The sequence below is a fragment of the Dermacentor variabilis genome, chromosome 4 (genome assembly GCF_050947875.1).
Source record: "Dermacentor variabilis isolate Ectoservices chromosome 4, ASM5094787v1, whole genome shotgun sequence".
Taxonomy (NCBI): domain Eukaryota; kingdom Metazoa; phylum Arthropoda; class Arachnida; order Ixodida; family Ixodidae; genus Dermacentor; species Dermacentor variabilis.
The window spans coordinates 146,840,491-146,861,875 of record NC_134571.1 but is presented as its reverse complement, the minus strand read 5'-3'; the positions used below and the strand labels follow the sequence as shown (position 1 = coordinate 146,861,875).

The window sequence follows — 21,385 nt, the reverse complement described above, 5'->3', positions numbered from 1 at the left end:
GGGCTACATCGCGGCTCCATTCAGATATCGCCGGCGCGCAAGGAGGAAGCGCGGAAACATGCACGCTTGCAGTCTAGGAGGGACGCGCGTGCGTGCATGCAGCCTCGGTCTCGGCACCAGGGGTTCCCCGCTAGCAGGGGAGGAGGGTCGTTTCGCCACGCGCTCTCGCACCCCGCAATATTTTGTGGCCGAGTGTACATGACAGAGACCACTGATTCGGGGAGTACTCGGATTTAATGATGAGCGGCCGGTCCTTCGTTTGGCATAGTTTTCTTCCATGTAACACACGGTCATGTGCACACAGAACAACCGCAACTGGCAGATATATGTACGCGCACCGACTCGACTGTATATAGTACTCACAAAGTTGCATTGCATTTTGCTGCGTTAAGCTCGCGTGCAAGCCATTTTCGTTTAGAGCAGCGTGAAGGCGATGATTTTCACGAGGGGATCGGGCGTGCCGCAGTTGGCAGCTTAACGGGGCATTTATTAATGTTAATCATTATGTGGTTCGATCGTTGAGTTTATTTATATATCGGTGAGCCTAGTAATACGGTGTAATTCGGACCACTATGCACGTAGTGCGAGTCAGCGCAACTCTGTTCCGCGTAATGAAACAGTATTATCAACGTCATAAGACGCATACACACAATAGCGCTCGACATTACCGCAAGAATAGCGCATGATATTCAGCGGCTCCATTGATTTTGGTGAATTTCGTATATTTGGACAACTCAATGACCAAACCCTGGCCGTCCAGAGTGACCGCGATCGTCAAGCTCGACTTGGCGGTCCACGTGGGACTATAGCCGGGTGCGTCTTCTCTGGACCGAAATAGAGTTACTTCACTCACTGACTCACCCCATCCTTGGGCGATCGCCTGGGTGTGTGCCACTTGCTATACACGTGCACTCTTGGCCGATGCTTCGTAACAAGAATGTGTCACTATGACACAAGCGGTATAGAGCGCTTAGATATGTTTAGATTCATGTGGAGTGCACCACTCGTTACGTAATGGTTACGTTACGTAATCACTCATCGTACCCGCCATGGTTGTCCAATTAGTGGCTATGGTGTTGGGCTGCTAAGCACGAGGTCGCGACATCGGATCCCGGCCGCGGCGGCCGCATTTCTATGGGGGCGAAATGAGAAAATACCTGTGTGCTTAGATTTAGGTGGACCTTAAATAACAGCAGGTGGTCCAAATTTCTGTAGTACTCACTACGGCGTTCCTCATAACCAGATCGTGATCTTGGCGTGTGAAACCCTATAAATTGACTAATTAAGCATCATACATCGCATTAATCTTCGTCATATTGTTGCGTCGACGTGTCGCGCTGTGCATCCGCCTGATATAGTATATCGGCCCAGCTTAAGTACGGTGGGCTGCGTAAACCTAAACATCGCATGAGATTTAAAGTTGTGTCCTATATGCGGGACAAGTACCATAAGATTTCTTTCGCCGGTCGTCGTCACATCTCCATCACCCGTCGTACTGTCGTCGTCGTCATCTCCTCGCTGCTTCTCACCTACATTTGCTCGCGTTGCGCAAGTATATACAGCCGGAAGCAAAAGTCTCTGGAACTCAGCACAAGCAAAATAAATACTTACTCTAGTATGCAACAGTGCAAAGCGAAATCGTCTGAACGCGTTTCGTTCGTCAGAGAGGCGCACGTAGGCTGTGCCGCTTGATTCCCACGTGCATGCCTACAGGTTGCGAAGAAAAAAGAAAAATTGTTTTGTGGCATCCATGGTTCACAGACCTCTTCTTTACATTTTTTTTTTGCTTGTGACTGTGCGTACGTCCTTCTGGTAACGCTTTTAAGAATTCTAAACTATGCTTGATAATCAGCTACCTCTGATATGCGTCGAATAACGTCGATCGCTTTTAGAAGAAGCAGATACCCTTCCGTTGACATTCTTTAAAACATTCTGGACGTAATGAACGTTCGTCATTTAAAGGGGCAACTATTCGACCTGATTTTCTAGGAATTTGGTAAGACTAGGTAAGGATAAAGTGGTATTAAAGGCAGGCTGCAAATCATCTTTGTGTGAATTCTGTTCCAGCGCAGCTTATTTAATACGAGGGGCATGGTGGGGTGCATACCAAATTCACTATACGGGTACTTCTGTACTGCGCATGCACTGAAGCTATCTCGCGTTTGGGCCTGCGATAAGGAGAGCCGGTGCACTTTCCCACTGCGAGCTCGCTTATCAGGCCTCGTTTGGCGCACTTGCCTCTCAAATTCCTTCTGGTCATTGTGCTTCAGCGTACGCGACCTTTCTCCGTGCGACGATTTCCGGCGCCCCTGGACAGCTTCTTATCTAAGCACGGTCACCTGAGTTTCATAGCTTAGCATTATGAATATGTGTCCAGCGCGCCCGCTGCCGGCAATTATAAAATAATTCCCATGAGGTAGGTCCACATTAATCGCCCAGGGTGAAAACGCATTGTTATCGCGCGTATTAAAGTAATGCTATAGTTCTTAGAGTAAAGATCCAGTTGCAACTGCCTTCTCTCGCTTCCCGTCGCCGCATTTCACGCCTCTGCCTTTATCACAAGTTTTTCTATTGTTCAGCCCGAGACAGCCAGCTCATCTAACCAGTGCGTCGAACACCGCGCACAGGCCATCCTACAACAGCGTCATCCCGCGTCGTGCCCGCACTACTACGTTCCAGAAGTCATTTTAAGTGCACACAGCTCGCGACTGGAATGACCTTCCCTGCAGCCAAGCTCTTATCGCTGATCCCGCCGATTTCAAGAATGCCATCCAAGAAGCTATGTAGTCCTCATAAATTCTACGCAGCAATCATTGTTATCCATCATTCATGCGCCCACCCCTCATGTGAAGTCCCGTCTGGGAACCCTTGAGGTTCAAATCAAAAGAAATGAAATAAGTATTCGACGCGTCGCCTCCATTAACATATCTGGCAGTCATTCCGACTTCTACGAAAGTGAGTGAGCTTGTTTGTGCGTGCGCGTGTATGTGTATTTGCACGCGCGCGCGCACGACACAAGAACGACGCCGTCTGCGGAGTGGGTTGAGAACGCCCTTGTTCGCTCTTCCTATCTCCACCGGCAGGGGTTAGGGCCCTTAGATTTACTGTATATGTGGCTCCCACAGTGACTTTTGGGAGTCTTATGCAGTAACTCTATAAGGGACATAATTTCCGGTCGTCTGTTAGCGGTGTGAGGCGCTGCAATTACGTAATTCGCTACAAACGCTGCTTTAATTGAGGCGCGAAGTTACTTCTTCTGCGGCACTATACTAGCTCTTGCCGTTTCTGTATTGCTGGTGATCGTGCTATTTGCGGAGAGAAATTTAATAATGTTACGATTGGCCAGCGGGTGTAGTGACCTTCTAGCCTCTCCTAGCCCGCTACGACGAATTGCATCGTGAAGCCAACAATGCGTCCCCTTCGGACAGGCGTGCGGTGCCGGTAAGGCGAGACACGTTTGGCGCACCAGAGTATATAGTTAGCTGCTTCGCTGCCGCCTTCACGGACCAATTCGAACAAGATAACTGCTAGAAAAGGGTATTTTACGGCGTTCCCCCCGGACTCCGGTTATCGTCACGGTCGTGTGACAGACACGGCAGATAACTGTAGAGTCAGCTAAGGAACCAAGACGTGCCAGCTTGAGTGGCAATGCCTGACAACGAGGCCCCACTCCTTTCGGTGTGTTCAGTGAAACAAAAATGCGGGAGTGAGTGTGTGAACCATCGCCCTCAAAAGCGGGTCTTTAGACGACTTCGGACGCTCCGGTTGGACGAAGGTTGGACGGCACTTTTCCCTGGTCTAGGGATCTAGGGAGGACAGAGGGGGTTTTAGGCAGCCGTTTGCGGCTCCTCGGTGTGCTTCGTTTCAGTCATGCTAGACTGATGAAAGGTAACGTTCTCCATCCTTCATGTAAATATTGTAAATAAACCCTGCACTCCTCGTTCACGATGAGAACAAGTTCCTCCCTTGAGCAACGTCCTTAGCTTGGATGAGTTGGACGACGACGACCCCTTTTTGACTTGCTCGACCCCAACTCTTACAATATGCAGGTAGAAACGACCTACTGATCTTCATTTGCAGTGCGGTGATCCAGCCTCTTAAAACGTGCTAGTTGGTGCTTTTCAGCAAATTTTCCGCTCGTACGTATCTACAGATGTAGTTGCGTTGCGTGTCAAATGTAAATTGCCGCACCATCGCCGAGATTGTGTGTCAGCGTGCCAGCTGGGATAGAGTACGGTGTGGTCGAAGCCGTAGGCGCACATTTCTGCTCGGATGCACGACAACCTGCGTACTTTCTAGTTTGTGGGTACTGTTGCGCAGGCCTACGAACAATCAGGATTTTGTTCGCCTCTTTACGCAAGGTTGTACCCACAAACAATTGTTCTCGCATTATTCCAGCTGTCGCATGCATCCTGCAGATATTGCTTTGTCGCGCTGGAATGCGTACGCAGTGTGTACTTGTGTTTTCTTTATTTGCCCTCCAGCCTCCAATGGTAGCACTAGATTAACAACGTGCGTGCTTATCTGCATAAGTACAGTAGAATAGTGCTAACGGCGCATGTTGCTTCACTCAGCAGGCTGCGGTTCCAGGTCTTCTGTGCACAACTTGAAGAATGGAGCCGTTGATCTTTTATTTCTCTAGGGCATTTCGGTACGTCCGAAAAATTTTAATAATTTTAATAATTTTGAACGGGACCATGATTCGTTCGGTAACTTCATCTCCGAGCTTCGTCCTAGGTGCGACCGTAAAGCCGTCTTCGAAAGCTCTGAAAGCGTGGCCTTGTGCATCCAGCAGTGATATAACGGGGCTTCCCAGTAACCAACGAAGTGGTTAATGTAACTATTTCTAGTTCGAGACGAACAGCACTTATTATCTTGTTTGTTTGAACACAATATTTCAGGTTTATACGAGCTTTTAGCCGAATTGATGCGCGAAAATTGCGCCATGTGCAGTTCTATGATATCGCGCTCGGAAATATTGCGCCCCAAGCGATAAGGTTGGAAACCCCGAAAAGCAACAGACGCGTTACGCGTCTATTCCTTCTTCGAGGGTAACGCGTTCCTGTGGGCGTCGCTGAAACACCTGTATATTCTTCCACCGTGGGAAGATGTCACAGCTTCGAAGCAAATACTGGAGCGGAGCTTCTACACCGAACATTTACGCGCAGATACGGCGTCTGCTGTCTCTGACAGCAATGTGTTATCTCTGACAGGCTCTCTATTTTACAGAGAAGCTCTATGTGGCCAGCCGATTCGTCTGTCCGTCCGGAGGAGTTTTTGGCATATACGCCGAAAACTCCTCCGGCGCAACCTCATGCGCATGCGCAAAATAAAAGGAAGGAAGAAAGACAGAGAGGCGCGTAATTAGCCAACATCACCTAGATAGCGCAAGGCCTGTTTACTCCGATCCATGACGTCACGCTACCTGGCCCGACATTTCTATTGAAAAGGCTGGCGTGATAAAAGCGGTGATGTCAAAATCGCTGTTGCATACTCGGGAGTATCCCAATTAGAATTTATGACAGTCGGGCCAGGTAACATGACGACATGGATCGGAGTGAAAGGGCCTTGTGCTATCTAGGTGGTGTTGGATTAGCCGCATCAGTAGTGACGTAGTTGCTCTCCTTCGCAGCCGAGCGCCCGCGCAGCAGTTTCTCTTCCACTCCGAAATGGGTAGCTTACGCGTCATACGCACTCCTTAGGAGCAGGCAGCTTTCGAGCAACGCCGCGAGCAGAACCGGGAACGAGCTGGTCTACGCCGTGCCGATGCTGCAGCATGGGCACAAGAACAGGCTCGTGCAGCCGAGCGCAAGCAGCAACTGCGTACCAAGGATCCGGCCCCCTATACCAAGCCGTCGTTTAATGAACCGTCGGAATTAACCCGCTGATATACACCGGAACCGCACGTTTCAGCTTCGCTGGTTGACCGTCTGTACGGAGTACATGAGCGGTAGTTTTTAAATTTGGAAAAAAAAAAGAAGGAAGTAAAGCTGGTGAGTGCACTACGGGTTTTCAGGCAGTCAGGCTGGAGCGGTTTCCAGTACACATTTGGAAGCTACATATTTAGAATACGAACACGCTGAATTTCGCGGATCTCTTGGTTTTTATGGTTTCCCTTACGGCGATAGCACATGTTTAATGGCCGGAGCCTGTTGTTTAGCTTTCTCTTCTGGTTACTCATCTATATTTCTCTCGCCGCTTAAAACCCGAAGGAAGGAAACGTGCACGAGCGTTGTGTTCAAGACATAGAGGTAAGGGAGAGAAAGAGCTCTTCGTAAAAAAAAAAAAAAAAAAAGAGCTCTTCGTAAAAAGTGCGCTAAATGCGAGCTCATCTGCTACTGTCGAATGCATTGTTTTGTGAGTGAGCTAACACATGATCGTTCCTATAAAATCAAGTAACCCGCCATGGTTGCTCAGTGGCTATGGTGTTGGGCTGCTGAGCACGAGGTCGCGGGATCGAATCCCGGCCACGGCGGCTGCATTTCGATGGGGGCGAAATGCGAAAACACCCGTGTACTTAGATTTAGATGAACGTTAAGAACCCCAGGTGGTTGAAATTTCCGGAGTCCTCTACTACGGCGGGCCTCATAATCAGAGAGTGGTTTTTGCACGTAAAGCCCCATAATTTAATTTTAATAATGTCGAGTAAACAGGAAAGAAGAAAGCCCGAGGGTGCGGGATTAAATCTCGGCCCCGCTGGCCTAATTTCGATGGGGGCGAAATGCAAAAACGCCCGTTTACCGTGTATTGGGCGCCCGTTAAATGAGCCCAGCTGGTAAAAATTGATCCGGATTCCTTTTCGGACTACAACGTGTCTGATAATCGTATTGTGGTTCTGACGGTAGAACCGGAGAATTTATTTTCAAGAAAGAAAAATCCGAGGACACCTGAGCACTTATGAGTTGTGAAGGCGAAAGCATTAATGTCCAATTTAATGCCTCAGAGCGGTCCTTCGAGTTTTGCGCTGCGAGTAATGTACCATAGCGCTACGTGCTGCCCGAGCCACCAAGCAGCATCAGCCTGCAGTGCCAACGCCGCAGGTCACCGACGTCCTGTGCGACGAGAGACCGAGGAAGCAGCAGCCGCCAGCGTGTAGTCCACTTCTCTACTCTTATGTCCTGTCTGCACGCCTCACCTCTTTCTTGCATAATGAATCCTTACCAACTAGCTTAGCTTTCTGTTGTTCTAAGCGGCCAGCAAAGCCGGCAGGCGCACGCAGCAGCAAAGCCCAGTGGGAGAACGAGAGAGAGAAAGGTACCTACCGCGCGCCGGGTTCCTAGAGCGAGAGTGACGTGGCGTCGCGGCGATGCCCTCTCCCCTCACGCAGCACCTGGCATGCTAAGGCCATAGTAGGTGTTTCCTACCCGCCGCGGTGGCTTGGCGGTTATGGTGTTGCGTTGGTAAGCACGAGGTGGTGGGATCGAATCCCGGCCGCGGCGGCCGCATTTCGATGGGGACGAAATGCAAAAACGCCCACGTCCCGCGCATTGGGGGGCAGGTTAAAGATCCCCTGGTCGTCAAAATCGATCCAGAGTTCCCCACTATACGGTCTGCCTAATAATCAAACCGTGATTTTGACATGTAAAACCGCAGAGATCGATCAATCAATCAGGTGTCCCCTTTCGCCCGCTTTGCTTTGTCGAGAAGTGTTCGTGACGTGGCGTCGCAGCCAATGGGAATTTGGGTGTCGTTTCGCTTCTACAGATGACGGACACCGGCTTTTTCTCTCACTGGACCATTTGATGCTTTCGCATCAACACTTCTCGTTGATAACGTCGCAAGGATGCCTCAGGCAATGGCGCCTGAAGTAGATTCACCGAGTCCGTTCTACCGGAAAAAGGGCAGCCGGCGCCGCTTAAAGGCACCAACATCTCTTAAATGTCGTGTTTAAAAAGAAGAAGAAAAAGAAAAAGTTGGCTCTTGAGATATTACCGATGACTATAAACGACAACTGACAAGCCATTTCAATGCACTCATTGCAAATACGGGATGTCTGAGTCGGCTCTTTCATTTACTGCGCAGTCGACGATGAAGTGGCAGTTGAATTCGTGGATAAACAACGGCGGCTGTATATGTAGCGGGTGATCGAAATTGTGGCCGCGTTCATTTTCTTTCCCTCCCGTTCAATCTAGCATGCCAGTTACAGAAACATGGTCTTTCTTAGGATGCTCTCTATTTTTTTTTCCTTGCAGGAAGTACTGCTCTTTCCTTTTTCTAGCTTTTCTTTTTCTTTTAAATTCACTATTGCAACGATTGCGACAAGAGACTGCGAATAAGTTCTAAACGAGGTATTCTGCATTCGCCAAGTCAGGCTGATTGCTTCTTCGGGAGCGCAGGCGATATTTGTTATCCCGTTTGGTATTGGATTTTATGTATCTCTGTGCTTACGAACACCGCCTGCAGTTCGTTTGTTGTTTCGTTGTTGTTGTTTTTCCTGCTTTTCTCTCGGCTGTGTGGCATGCGGTACGCCTATAGTGTGCAACATGTTTCATTATTGTAGCATTAGCCAAAAGAAATGTGATTTTCTGAAAATTGACAAATGAGGTTGGCTGCTCTGGTGAAAATATGAATCGGTTTTTTTCGTAGTCCCTTCCGACCATGGTGTCGATCGCTCACAGCACCGCCATTCGTCATTGCCAGTCCCTCGCGAGCCTCCGAGAAGCCGCCGCAAGTGATTGAAGGCGGCGCCGGGTGTACCTCTGTGCGGTGTTTTCTTCGCGGTGAGCTAGTATTCATAAAAAATAGCTGATCAAGCCATTTTCATCATTGCTTCGCCTTGTCATATAGCGCGGTGTGACACCGGGTGCTCTTTCTAGCCATCTTTCTGGTCTTATTTATTTATTTATTTATTTATTTATTTATTTATTTTTCTCTGCAATGGGGGGGGGCGAGGGGGGCTCGATGCACCCTTTTGGCTATGCAATTTTCTGTGTAACTCCTTAATTAAGCAGATATGCTGTGCTAAAATTTTGAAAGTTTTAGCTCGGGAGCTTTTATCTAAACACATGGAAACGGAGAAATCGCTTTTCTCGCTAGCCACTGCACCGATCTTAATTAAGTCTGTGGTATTTAACAGAAAAGGTTAAGATCCATGTGACCGTAGAAAGCGAATTTTTTAGAATTTACGCTGTCCATTGTTTTGTACATATCGTAAACAACGAAAGTTATATATATATATATATATATATATATATATATATATATATATATATATATATATATATATATATATATATATATATATATATATACACGGTGTCAAATTTACCGCCATGTAACTCAGCATTGAAAAGAAGGGCAAAATAATTCAGTAAACTGCAGCGGACAAATTCAGTAATTCAGCGGACAAATTTGATTTGTGATGTACCGGCTGTTCTGAAATTTACCGCTAACTCGTGAGTAGGACTTTTGCAAAACCCTTGTAAACATTGTAACAATTTCACGCAGGCTGTAAATTTACATATCAAAGTTGTCCTCGTTAGGTGCTCAAACACATGCAGTTTACGGGACTTCGATATACGTCTCTTGAGCAAAGTTACGGATTTGCAAACTTCAGGCTTCAGTTTATTTGGGAATTAGCAATATTCCCGAAACTTTCGTAACACAGTATAGTCCCTAACTCAATATTGGGTTTCCTAGAGGACTAATGAAATTACTATCTCTCCCTAATGCAAAAAAAATGAAAATTTAATTGAAGTTGTCTCACGAAAGCATTTGTGGTTTTTACGCATATTTGAATAGCGTAATTGGACTTGGCGCCAAGCTGAAGGTTCATGCAATACGCAATGCAATAAGAAGTTTTGTGCGTTGCAGCGCTGGAACCGCACTATGCTTAATTCGAAAGAGTACGGTTCATTCAACCCTAACGTCATGCTTGTCTGATACAGTTCTCAACATAAACATGATTATAAACGGAACTCGAACATAAAAACGACTATGCTCCAAACGCACCCCAGCCCATTCTTATTATTCTGAAATTATAAGAATAAGAATGGGCTGGGGTGCATTTGGCAGGCATTCTCAGATCATGAACAGCAGGTTGCCATTATCCCTCAAGAGAAAAGTGTATAACAGCTGTGTCTTACGTATACGGGGCAGAAACCTGGAGGCTTACGAAAAGGGTTCTACTTAAATTGAGGACGACGCAACGAGCTATGGAAAGAAGAATGATGGGTGTAACGTTAATGGATAAGAAGAGAGCAGATTGGGTGAGGGAATAAACGCGAGTTAGTGACATCTTAGTTGAAATCAAGAAAAAGAAATTGGCATGGGCAGGGCATGTAATGAAGAGAGAAGATAACCGATGGTCACTAAAGGTTACGGACTGGATTGCAAGAGAATGGAAGCGTAGCAGGGGGCGGCAGAAAGTTAGGTGGGCGGATTAGATTAAGAAGTTTGCAGGCACAACATGGCCACAATTAGCACATGACCGGGGTAGTTGGAGAAGTATGGGAGAGGCCTTTGGCCCTGCAGTGAGCGTGGCCAGGATGATGATGATGATGATGATGATGATGATGATGATGATGATGACGACGACGACGACGACGACGACGACGACGACGACGACGACGACGACGACGACGACGACTTTAAAGCACGCGCACTTGAGGAGTATCATCGCACGATCTTACATGCAGTGAATTGTCGCGAAACACACTGCAGACTTTCCTGCGTCTCCGCGCAGACATTTGCGGCCCGCTTTCTTCCCCCGGAACATATAAATTTGACTCGAGGCTAAATAAATAAAGAAGTGGCGATCAGCAGTTGCGAAGTGTGGAATTGGCCTATAAGTGCTGCGCGCTTCCTTGCAACATTCATCACTGCTCTGCGATTGCCCAAGTACTACAATCGTGTTTACGGTTTATTCATTCCAGTGCGGACGCAGCAACGGTGAGGTCCGGGCAAAAATATAAATTTCACTTTAACGACATATGCGTCGCATTCTTGACCGCGCCGGAGACAGACAGCCCAGAAAGTTCAGCGCCACATTCGAATTAGGCGCCTCGGCGATACCCACGGTGACTTCACAATCGTCTTCGCCAATCACAACACCCGTCATCCAGTCTGCGGCGTCGCCCGCGACTTCTTTTTCTTTTTGTCCAATAAGTGACTCGCGGTATATTATGCTTTGCTAAACACCGATTTCAGTGGATGGATAACTGTAATCCCTCTGCTGCAAGTTCACTTTCGTTCCATTTAAGCACATTTGGATACAATTCGGGTGCATTCCGGACGCGTTCGTTGCGCGTCATTGTGATGTAGGTTCTTTTTCTTTAATTGTTGCAGACGGTTCCCTGAGGCGGAGCCTCCGAGAACTCAATTGGGGACAAAGCCGTTTCTTCCAAAGCGCATACGAAGCTTTTAACGTAACAAACGAAAATAGAAACACATAAAGAAAGAACACTCGAGGGAAACTCGTAACCAGAAACAAAATACAGTAAGAGCTATAAGAGTAGCCACCGCACTCCAGTTAGGCGCAGATAATGATTGTGAGCGTGCGCGCCACGGTTCGACGCGGAGGGCAGCAGTCGAGGCGGCGAAAGAAGTGGCGTCGGCCTCCCCACAGCGTCGGCGTATTTGACCGATGAGCGAACAACCAGAACGTGGCAGCTCCGGCTCGTAGAGGAGACGCGGGCGGCTCGGCGGCACAGGCAGATTGAAGGCGGCGTTTCGGCCAGGCAACTGGGTGCGTACTCGTGCCCGTAGTCCGACTGCTCGCGCCCTGCCTGCGGGCGCAGAAGTTCGCCGGCCTCGGGTGCACCAGTCCGTGCTGGGGGGAGAGTAGCGACGCCCATGGGAAGAAGATGGCAGGAGGCCCCCGGTCGGCCGAAGCCCTGGAGGCTCGGGTCCGGAACCCGACGGCCCGTCTCCAGCTCCCGGTCCGGTGGCCGCGGTCTTCACCCTTGCGTCGCTTCCTCGAGCTCTTTCTCTCTGACTTCCGCCAGCGCGCCTCGTTTTTCTGCCCCTCTGGCCGATTCGTCTTTTCCTGATTGGCCCCTGGGAACCCCGTGCACTTGCCCGATTGGGTCATTTTCCTTTTTGTTCTTTCTCTCTTGTTGCGACGCGTGTGTTAGACGCTCCTCGACGTCGTCGTATTTAATCATTCAGCACTGAATTCGCCTCCGAGCAAACAATCTGTTGGTCTCTTCTTCCACCACGGCACTGTTTCGCGTACTTCACACATCACAAGCTTATCACGTAATTAGCGGGTCTTCAGTCAGTCAGTCAAGAACTTCAGTGAGGTCCTGAGGAGTTTTAAGCCGTTAGAGATCCCATGCGGGGAGCTCCTCGGGCCAAAACCGTAGGCGACGCCCAAGTCGGGACGGGAACATGGTGACGCTCCGCCAGTTCTTGGCCCCTCTGGACGGCCTTGAGCTGGAGTTTGAGGTCCGGGCTTTTCAGGGCTTCTTCCCATTCGGGCTCACTAGAGAGAGGGCCCTTTGGTAACGCGGTACATTGCCATAGCATGTGCGAGAGTGAGCAATAGAGTTCTTGGCAGTCTGGGCAATTTGCCGGGATGTCTGAGTTATAGTGACTCAGTAGGCCTCGTGAATATTCTTCAAAAAAAAATTTTTTTTTTTTACATTTTAAACGTGGGCACATTAACTGACCAAAATAGAAGACGGACAGTGCATGCGCCGATATCAGACTGACTGGATGCCAGCACACGTGCCCCGGTAGCAGACAAAATAAATAAATAAATAAATAAATAAATAAATAAATAAATAAATAAATAATAGAATTAATTTATTAATTAGTACATCAGAGGGTCAGCCATTGCGCTATGTCATCGGATAGGCACAAATATAGTGCTTGACCTCGTAAAAAAAAAAAAAAAAGTTCGACCGGGATTTTGCGTTCGCAACTCTTCACGTTTAAGCGTGGTGCGGATCTACTTTGTTTCATTTATTCCTGCTGAGAACACTACGCTGAAGCTTTTTTTGCAGTTTGATAGTTCGCTTAGAGGACGCATTTTTATAATAGCGAACGGAGCAACGCTAATGCATTCGAGCTCACGTTTTGCGCGGCTATTTAAAATTCTCTGACGGCGGTCCGGAAAGTCGAAAGTGATATGCGGCGTAGCAACGCCTGCGTTGGTTCTATGTTTTTAACGCGATGGCGCTAAGGAAGCCGTGTAGCAGAAAAGCGGCGTCGATGTAGGCGTCGGCGGAGTGGTGCGTGAGCGAAAAATTTCCGTATGTATATTTCGCTATATCTACAGGGTGTTTCACGTAACTTATGCCAGGGATCTCAAAACAAAAAGAAGGCGGGGTTTGCCGCAGCTGAATGAAACCAGCGGCATATGGTTTGCTGTCATACGGAGCTCCTTAGATTATATTTATATTCCGCTTGATTAGTTAGTTAACTAAGAGTAATTATGCAAGATTGCTAATATTCACTTTAAGGCCAAGTGAGTGCATATCGTGGCGTTGTAAAGGGGATTCAAAAACGACCGATCTAAATTTTTGCGTCAACGTACATGCTGCGTGGGGATCTTTTTTTTTTTTTTTGCGTTTGAAGAAGACCCGCGAAATACGAAATAAAACCACGTGACTGCGCTGATGCGCTATCGTCTTGCAGCGCCCTCAACCGAGTTTCGTGCGACACAATCTACGGAGTTTCGTCGAAGTGAGCTGCCGCGGCTTAGTCGTCGGCTTGACAGTGCGTCAGCGTGTTTGGAGGTGGCGGAAAGGAAGCGCCGTCGTCCCTGATAAGCGATAAGCTCGGCGCACGGTTGAGAGCGCTGCAATACGATAGCGCACGAGCGCAGTCGCGTGCTTTCATTTCGTATTTCGCGGGCTCTCTTTAAACGCCGAAAGGAAAATCGCCACGCAGTATGTACAGTCAACAGCAAAAGTTTGCGGGATGCGCGAGCGCGTGGCAAAGCGACCCTCCTCCCCTTCTAGCGGTGAACCCCTGGTGTCGAGACCGACGCCTGCACGCATGCGCGTCCCTGCGAGACTGCAAGCGTGCATGTTTCCGCGTTTCCTCTTTGCGTGCCCGGCGATATCCGAATGTAGCCGCGAGGTTGCCCTCTTGCGATATGCGCCGTGGCGGCTTCGACGGGCAGAACTCCGTTTATACAACGGAAATCAATTGTCCATTTTCGTCTTGCGGTCTTCTTCCATAGAGCGCGTCTTCTGCCACGCTCTTCTGCGGTAGAGCGCACCGTTCGTAAAAAGAAAGAAACAACGAAGATTGGCCACGAGAAGGTGCAGTCCAGAAAAGAAATGACATGTTGCGTTCGCCACCGGGCCGGACCTATGCGTCAGCATAGGTCCGGCCCGGTGGCACCGCAAATTCACGCTTCTAAACACGTTTCACACAGTTTCGCCCGTCGAAGCCCCCACAGCGCATATCGCAAGAGGGCTACCTGGCGGCTACATTCGGACATCACCGGGCGCGCAAGGAGAAAGCGCGGAAACATGCACGCTTGCAGTTTCGGAGGGACGCGCATGCGTGCAGGCGTCGGTCTCGGCACCAGGGGTTCACCGTTAGAAGGGGAGGAGGGTCACTCTGCCAGGCACTCGCGCATCCCGCAAACTTTTGCTGTTCACTGTACGTTGCCACAAGAAATTGGATCGGTCGTTTCTGGAGCCCCTCTACAACGCAACGAAACGCACTTGGCCCCAAAGTGATTATTAAACATTTTGTATAATTAAGCTTAGTTAATTAATTAATTAAGCTGGATATAGAGATACCCTAGAAAGCGCTGCAGAACGGCTAACCATATGTCGTTAGTTTCATTCAGCTGCGGCTAAACACTTTTTTCTAAATCCTTCTTTCAAGCTACTGAAACGCCCTGTGTATGCCACGCCTTGCTATACGACAAGCGGCAAATGTGGGTTATGTTGCCGCACCATTCCATCACTAATGTTGCTCGTACCTTGTCTTGCATTCTTGACAAAGTTATTCCTCGGAATTTTAAGAATGAAAGCCCATAGCCGAATGCAACGAAACGACAAATCGACAGCGCATGCCTTTTATGTTAAATCTTCTCAAACTTGAACATTAAAGGCGCGAAACAATAATGGAAACCTGGAAATGATGTACTTTTTTCGGCTAGGCTGTGCACAAGCTACGGGACCGGCCAACGCAAGAGGCTGCGTTTATGCCAGAAAGTTCGTCTTCTCAAAATAAATAGTTCGCTGCCAGCGTCTCCGAATAAACATTCCGTTTACGTAAGCTGCAGTTGCAGGGAAGCGTGAGAAGCAGCCAGGGATCTTTGAATGCTAATCGCGCTCCACTCTTAAAGGTGAAGCTTAAGCGTCCTCCAAATTTTTATGCTGGCTGCGCGAATCATGCATAAGCTAGCATCAGTAATGCTTGCAGGGAGTTTGTTTAGCTGGGTGCACTTTGGCTTTGCGAGGTAACGTTGCCTCATTTGACGTTTTCCTCGTTAATTGCGTAATTACTTCAGTGTATTTCTTGCTCAACCTGTATAGCTAGAATGTGTTCAAAAGGCTCAGTAGCGGACAGTTCAGATGGCGTGAGTCAATGAGGTTTCGCCAGAAGGATCAAGCAGCGTTACGTACATTCCACGTTTGTACATTCCAAAGCACACAACTTTGGTGTACTATATGAGCCTTGACGTCACTTTTATGCGTCTCTCTGTATATATAGTTCATCTTTTTGTAACTTCGCCGTACAGTGTTTTCACTAAGTAAGCTTGTTGTTACAATCTTCCAATTGTTAACGTTTATGGCTGTATATATTCATATCTCTTTACTGTACGTCTGTTGTATGTATGAAAACAATTGTAACCCACTCCGGCCTAAGGCCTGAACCTCGACCGGCATTGCTGAAATAAATAAATAAATAAATAAAACATGCGCGTGCTGTATCGCACTGCACAGCGGGTAGTCGGGTTGTTTAAAAGTGAATTTTAATTACAAAAAGCTCGTTATTTTTAACTTCCCCGTCTACGCCCTGAGTTAAGCGTACGTTAAGGCTACTAACCTACCTGAAAAGTAATAGATAAACATAACCGGACGCAACAGGGGAAGCGTTTGCGACGCTGTTTCGCCGCCAAGAACCCAACTCTTCTGTTCTCATGGCGTTTCTCGGTGAAAGGCTTAATTGCTGCCACCTGTACTGACGGACGTCGTTTTTCACTTCCTCTCAGGTGGCCCAGAGGGTGCAGGCGAGGCGATGTGCTGGGATCGTTGAGAGGGATGCCACATCGGACCCCCCTGAGTGCGCCCCATCTGAATAGAGGGCGCTGAGTACCACACCGCTCCGCATGTACGACCAGCATGAGGACAACTGGGGATACGAGAGCCTGTACACCAGCATGTGAGTGGACGCTCCTCCCTGTGTCATTGCTGTCCGCGCGGAAACCCTGCACGGAGTGTTAACAACTGCAATGCTCACATAGTTATCCATATACCATCTCCGCTTTGATTTTAGCTTGTCCGTAAATGCATTAGCGTTTGCGGTATACCGGTTTAGCAAGAGGCGTAGTATTGCAGCAACGACGCTGGTAGTGACGCAGAGTTTCACCAGAATGTAAACAAAACTTAAGCCAAAAGTAGTGGCCCACCATATCCTACTTGACTGCTGGTGTAAAGCGTTAGTAGCGACATCATGGTTAGCGAGTAGTCTTCTCATTTTCCGTCAACGACAAAACTCACGCGACATAATTTCTTTTTCGTTTTTTTTTTTTTACAAACGCCTTCTAGTTGCGCAAAGTGTTGCCAGATGTCGCTACCAGCTTTGGTATTCTTGGCTGCCAGCTTTGGTATTGTGGAAACGTGTAATGGTTCCAGGACATACAGTTAGAAATGAGTTAGTTAGAAATGAGAAATGAGTTAGAACTCGATGGCAACCAAAGGTCAGTGGGACGCGTGGCATTAGGCGCTCACGGGAAGACTACAACTTAAGCTGTGCAAGTAGATATGGCCTGGACAAGTTTTGAAGTGAGGGAAGCCCACAGTAAAATTAATTATGAAGAACGACTGAGGAATATGGAAGAAAGTAAATCACAGTGGAGGAAAGGAATTAGGAAGCTTACCAACAAGTATGCAACCTGTATGGTGAGCAGCACAGCAACAAAGAACGTCACACGGAAAGTCAGAGAGGCGGAAATAATCTCACGGGTAGCGGTAATAAAAAAGAAACAAGCCATGCGTAACTGCTTCAGAGAGAAAAACCAAATCAGGAAAGAAACAATTTATGATAACTCAAAGGGAAGCTCATTACTTTTCGAAGCGAGATCAGGATGCCTTAGAGCACGCACTTATAAAGCGAGATATAAGAAGGAAGGAGCATGTGCTTGCTGCGGTAAAGCTAGGGAAACGTAGGAGCGTGCCGTATTCTAATGTGAAGATATCGGCCCAGCGGTCGATTTAGGAATCACTGGCCTCCTTGAAGCCCTTGGGCTCAGCGAGAGCAGGGGGAAAGTAAGCATGTCCGCAATAGAGATTAGTAAGAGGCGATCGGAAGATTGGTGGATGTAGGGAAATGGCAAAAAACGGAGGCGTACAAAGGCAAAGTTCACAATAGGGGTTCAGAAACATTGGTTGTAGAAATTCATCGTGGTTTCTTTTGTTCTCTTTTCTTTTTCTTTAACATAAGTAGGGCATTAGGCAGTATAATAGCGACAGCTTGGTGGCGCAACCCACCGCATCGTTCCAAAGTAGACGCTCATCACATCCATCCATCCATCCATCCATTGCCGTCCACGGCTGCGGTAAGACGGTAATCCGGCCGTAAGACATCGATGGCGCTTTCGTGGCCTCGTATTGACCCTTTTTGCGAAGCACTTTGCTCTAGAGAAATGAGAAAGCGCACCAATACGAAACCATTACCTCTTCTGCCTTGCTTCTGTGCGATCAGCTGTCGGAAATGCAGCTGGGCTTTCGCTAACGTACTGTGTTCCATTCAGGCTGCAAAATGTGATATATATATATATATATATATATATATATATATATATATATATATATATATATATATATATATATATATATTTGTCCGTCAATCAATCAATCAATCAATCATCCGCCCGTAACATAAGCAATCAGAAAATGACCGCCCGGGGAATTTTACTGAGTCGAAAACGTGACAAGCCGCTGCTTAAAAGTATTAGCTAAATAAAGAAACGATGAGCTAAACACACTGATGCTGATTCATTTCATAAGCGGAAAGTTAGGATGCCTTGGAATACATATTTAGCCCCTCTTTTAGTACAAGCATCGTGTATACGCTGCTCGCGCCGTTTGGACAACGCATAATGAGCTCCGAGAGCGCTTACGTGTCCTCTGAAGCTGTGGACAAAGCTTCGCGTGTAGTCCACCCAGCCACCGTCTACGATATCCATCGAAACAAGAGGTTTGCAGAGCAGCACCGGCGTCATGTACATCCATTGTAAACACAGAGGCAACACCGCAGCGATAGTAGCTGAGGCAAGCAATGGACGCGTCACCACGTGATCAAACATGGCAGCGCCCATGGGATTGCTGCGGAAAGGCTCGATAAAGACCGACCTATATCCGCACCAAGGAAAATATTACTGATAAAAAAGCATAAGAAAAGAAAGGAAAAAGCAGCATGAGCTGTCGGCACGCAATTATTTGGAAACTACCCCCTTCGCTCAAGCTGAGGCAAATCAAATTTCGGCAAGGGATGGGTGAAAGCGAGTGTTGATTGTCATGGCTGGTGCGTGCAATCGAGTGATCTCAAGATTACCTTTACTGCATCTAAGCGCCTCAAAAAGAGAGAAGGGAAAGAAAAGGAGGCCAACCAGATTGCACCTGGTTTGGTACCCTACACTGTGGCAGGAGGAAGTGGCCAGAGAAAGAAATATCGCAGTTTCGCCCGGAAGTCGAAGCACTATAGCGATAACAAATTATTAGGCTACACGAAGTAAGATTCGTAGATTTATTGGTCGTATAAAGTGCAGTCAGCATTGGCTTACTAAATAAATTAACAAGCATGGTGCCACGCGTGCACACGCAGACATGAGCAGATCTCGCTCGATGACCGCGAACACTCCCTGTCACAGCGTCGGCGTGATGAAGAAGGCAAACAGAGGGGAGCGAACGTTACTGCGGCCTCTGGCTTTATAACGAGTCTCCGAAACATGAAATTGCGACGCCTCTAGCCAGGCTTGAGGAGGAAAGCAGCGCACAAGCATTCACAAGCCATCTCGAATCGCCTAAACTTTGCACCCGCGAGCACAGCCGCGCGCAGCCACGTCCGGGCTAGGGGAGGAGATGCGTGCTCACTTCCAGTGAATGAACGATTGTCTTACCAGCCTTTCATTCCTAACTGGGATTGGCGGGGAGTGCAAATTTCAGCACATGTGGCACAGAAGAAACTTCTTGTGACTGCCTCGCATATCGCAGCTACAAAAGGCCACAAAAGCGCTGCTGCGATATTTGAAAGATACAGGAATGAGTCAGCGTCTGTGATCCGGACTTAGTGACTGAACGATATCCCCGGTGGACTTTCTTTTCTTTCACTAATCTTTCCGTCCCCGTTTCCCTTTCCCCAGTGTAGGGTAGCCAACCGGGCTCAGTCCTGGTTAACCTCCCTACCTTTCATTTATCATTTGCTCTCTCTCTCTCTCTCTCTTGCGACTGCCCGTCATACGAGCCTCTCATACGAGAGGCTTGCCCTTCGGACAGCTTTAGGGCAATTAGGTGACAGGCCTTTCGCAGAAGAGAAGGTCTCGGGACTGCGGCCTCGTGCGTCTGCGATGCGCAAAACCACAAAAGCGCTGCTGCGCTTCTCGAGTATGACCGCTTGTGACGAAGTGAACGACGAACGCTTCAGCGCGGGTCACACGCGGACGCATGCTCTAACGTGTTTTCATGTTTGTGTGTTAGTTCTTCAGCCCTGTGAACATGTGAACATGTGCCATCACCACATTTTACAGGGGACACTCATCATCGTCGTGGGGCGATTTCTTCTCGTTTGCTGCTGTCCGTAACACCGCTTTGGTCGTGACGTCTTAAAATAGTTTGAAATTGCGTAGGAATATACACGAAAAGTGGCGGTGGAGGTTGCAGGTTAAAGCAGGCGGCGTTTTGTACGAAACTATATACGGGGCTCCCTGCGCGGCAAGTATACGGTGTAATACTGCCTATCTTCACATCTAAAGTTGATGGTGATGTATTGCGCAAAGAATATTTCCCAGCCTGATTCCGCCAAGCTCACATAATTTAATAAACAAGAAACAAGGCTGTCGATACATGTTGCTCCTTCAAATGGGGCGCGCACATCTGCGCGTTAGCGCCTCTTCATATGGAGAATGCGAAATGCTCAGAGGGAATAGAAAACCGACTGTTTCGCTGCCGGTATATTTCGCGTACATAGCGATGACGTCTCAATTCCGTTTGCGGGTCATTTTGCGCGGGAATATGAGCCGCGTGCGATGTGCCACTTATTGCCAGAGAATGCCTGTGCTGCGTCCCGATTGACCGCGCCTACATGATCTCGCGGTCCTCTTTGTGTTTCGCGGCAACCTTCACTTATAGAGTGGCTGCCAGGCGGGCGAGTCCGTGAGCATCGAAGCACGGGGCGACTGTCACGACGGCTACGTTATGTTTCTCTTTCCTTTCTTTTAGGGGGGGGGGGGGAAGGGGAGGGGAGGAGCTCATTGAAGGACGAACAGAGCCGGCGCTTTTTCGGCTGTCCTCACGGGTAAATAATAAAAGGATGTCTTTCTTTATTGTCATTTATTTGTATTTGTATTTTTTGAAGAAAACAATAAAAGCTGTATGTTTCGACGTTGGGGAAGCCATCCTCGGAATCCAAATTGAAATTAAAAGAGTGTGGTTATATCTTTTAATAATTTTATTATCTCAGACTGTTGCTGCGTTTTTCTTTCCCTCGCACTTTTTTGTATATTTTCCGTTTAATCAGGCAGTGGCATTGTGGGGACCTTGTGAGAGTTCCGGCGGCAAGCGCGAAAGAAAAGAAGAAGGGCGGGGGTGAAATGTACACTGCAATAAAGGAACGAGAATCGCAAAAAGTGTGCAGAAACCATCGACGATGACTCTCAATGTAGCCGAATAACCAAATGCTTCTAGAAGTCGCTTTATTGAAGGCCGTGTAGTATCTCTATAGGTCGCAATGCCTATATACGCTCTGTCGCGCTTTCTATGAAAGGACTGCAGAGCTGAACACTCATTACTACGCTGTCTCCTTTTGTTTTGTTTGCTTTCATTCCTATTTGCTTTGCACGTCGGGGCCCTTTGATCGATCTGCAGCGTTTCGCTCTGGTAGGCCGAAGAAAGCGCAAACACATTCGGTTGTGCCTAGTGTTCCTCTTTTCTATGACTATTGTTCCCCTCCTCCGAGCAATGATCGCCATTTGCGTACGACATGGCGCGGTAAACCTACACAGGATTCCCGCTTTCGTATATCCTGCTCGTTA

At 48.0% G+C, this 21,385-nt stretch overlaps 1 protein-coding gene across 12 annotated transcripts in view; it reads left to right on the top strand.

The window, feature by feature from the left end:
- LOC142579884 (uncharacterized) overlaps positions 1 to 21,385 on the top strand; it is a 654,396-nt gene that overhangs the window by 336,936 nt on the left and 296,075 nt on the right. For all 12 annotated transcript variants that reach the window (XM_075690530.1, XM_075690537.1, XM_075690531.1 and 9 more), the window contains exon 2: positions 16,127 to 16,296. In XM_075690530.1, the coding sequence (XP_075546645.1) occupies positions 16,244 to 16,296 (53 nt within the window). In that variant the 5' untranslated portion in view covers positions 16,127 to 16,243. The remainder of the gene's footprint in view (positions 1 to 16,126; positions 16,297 to 21,385) is intronic.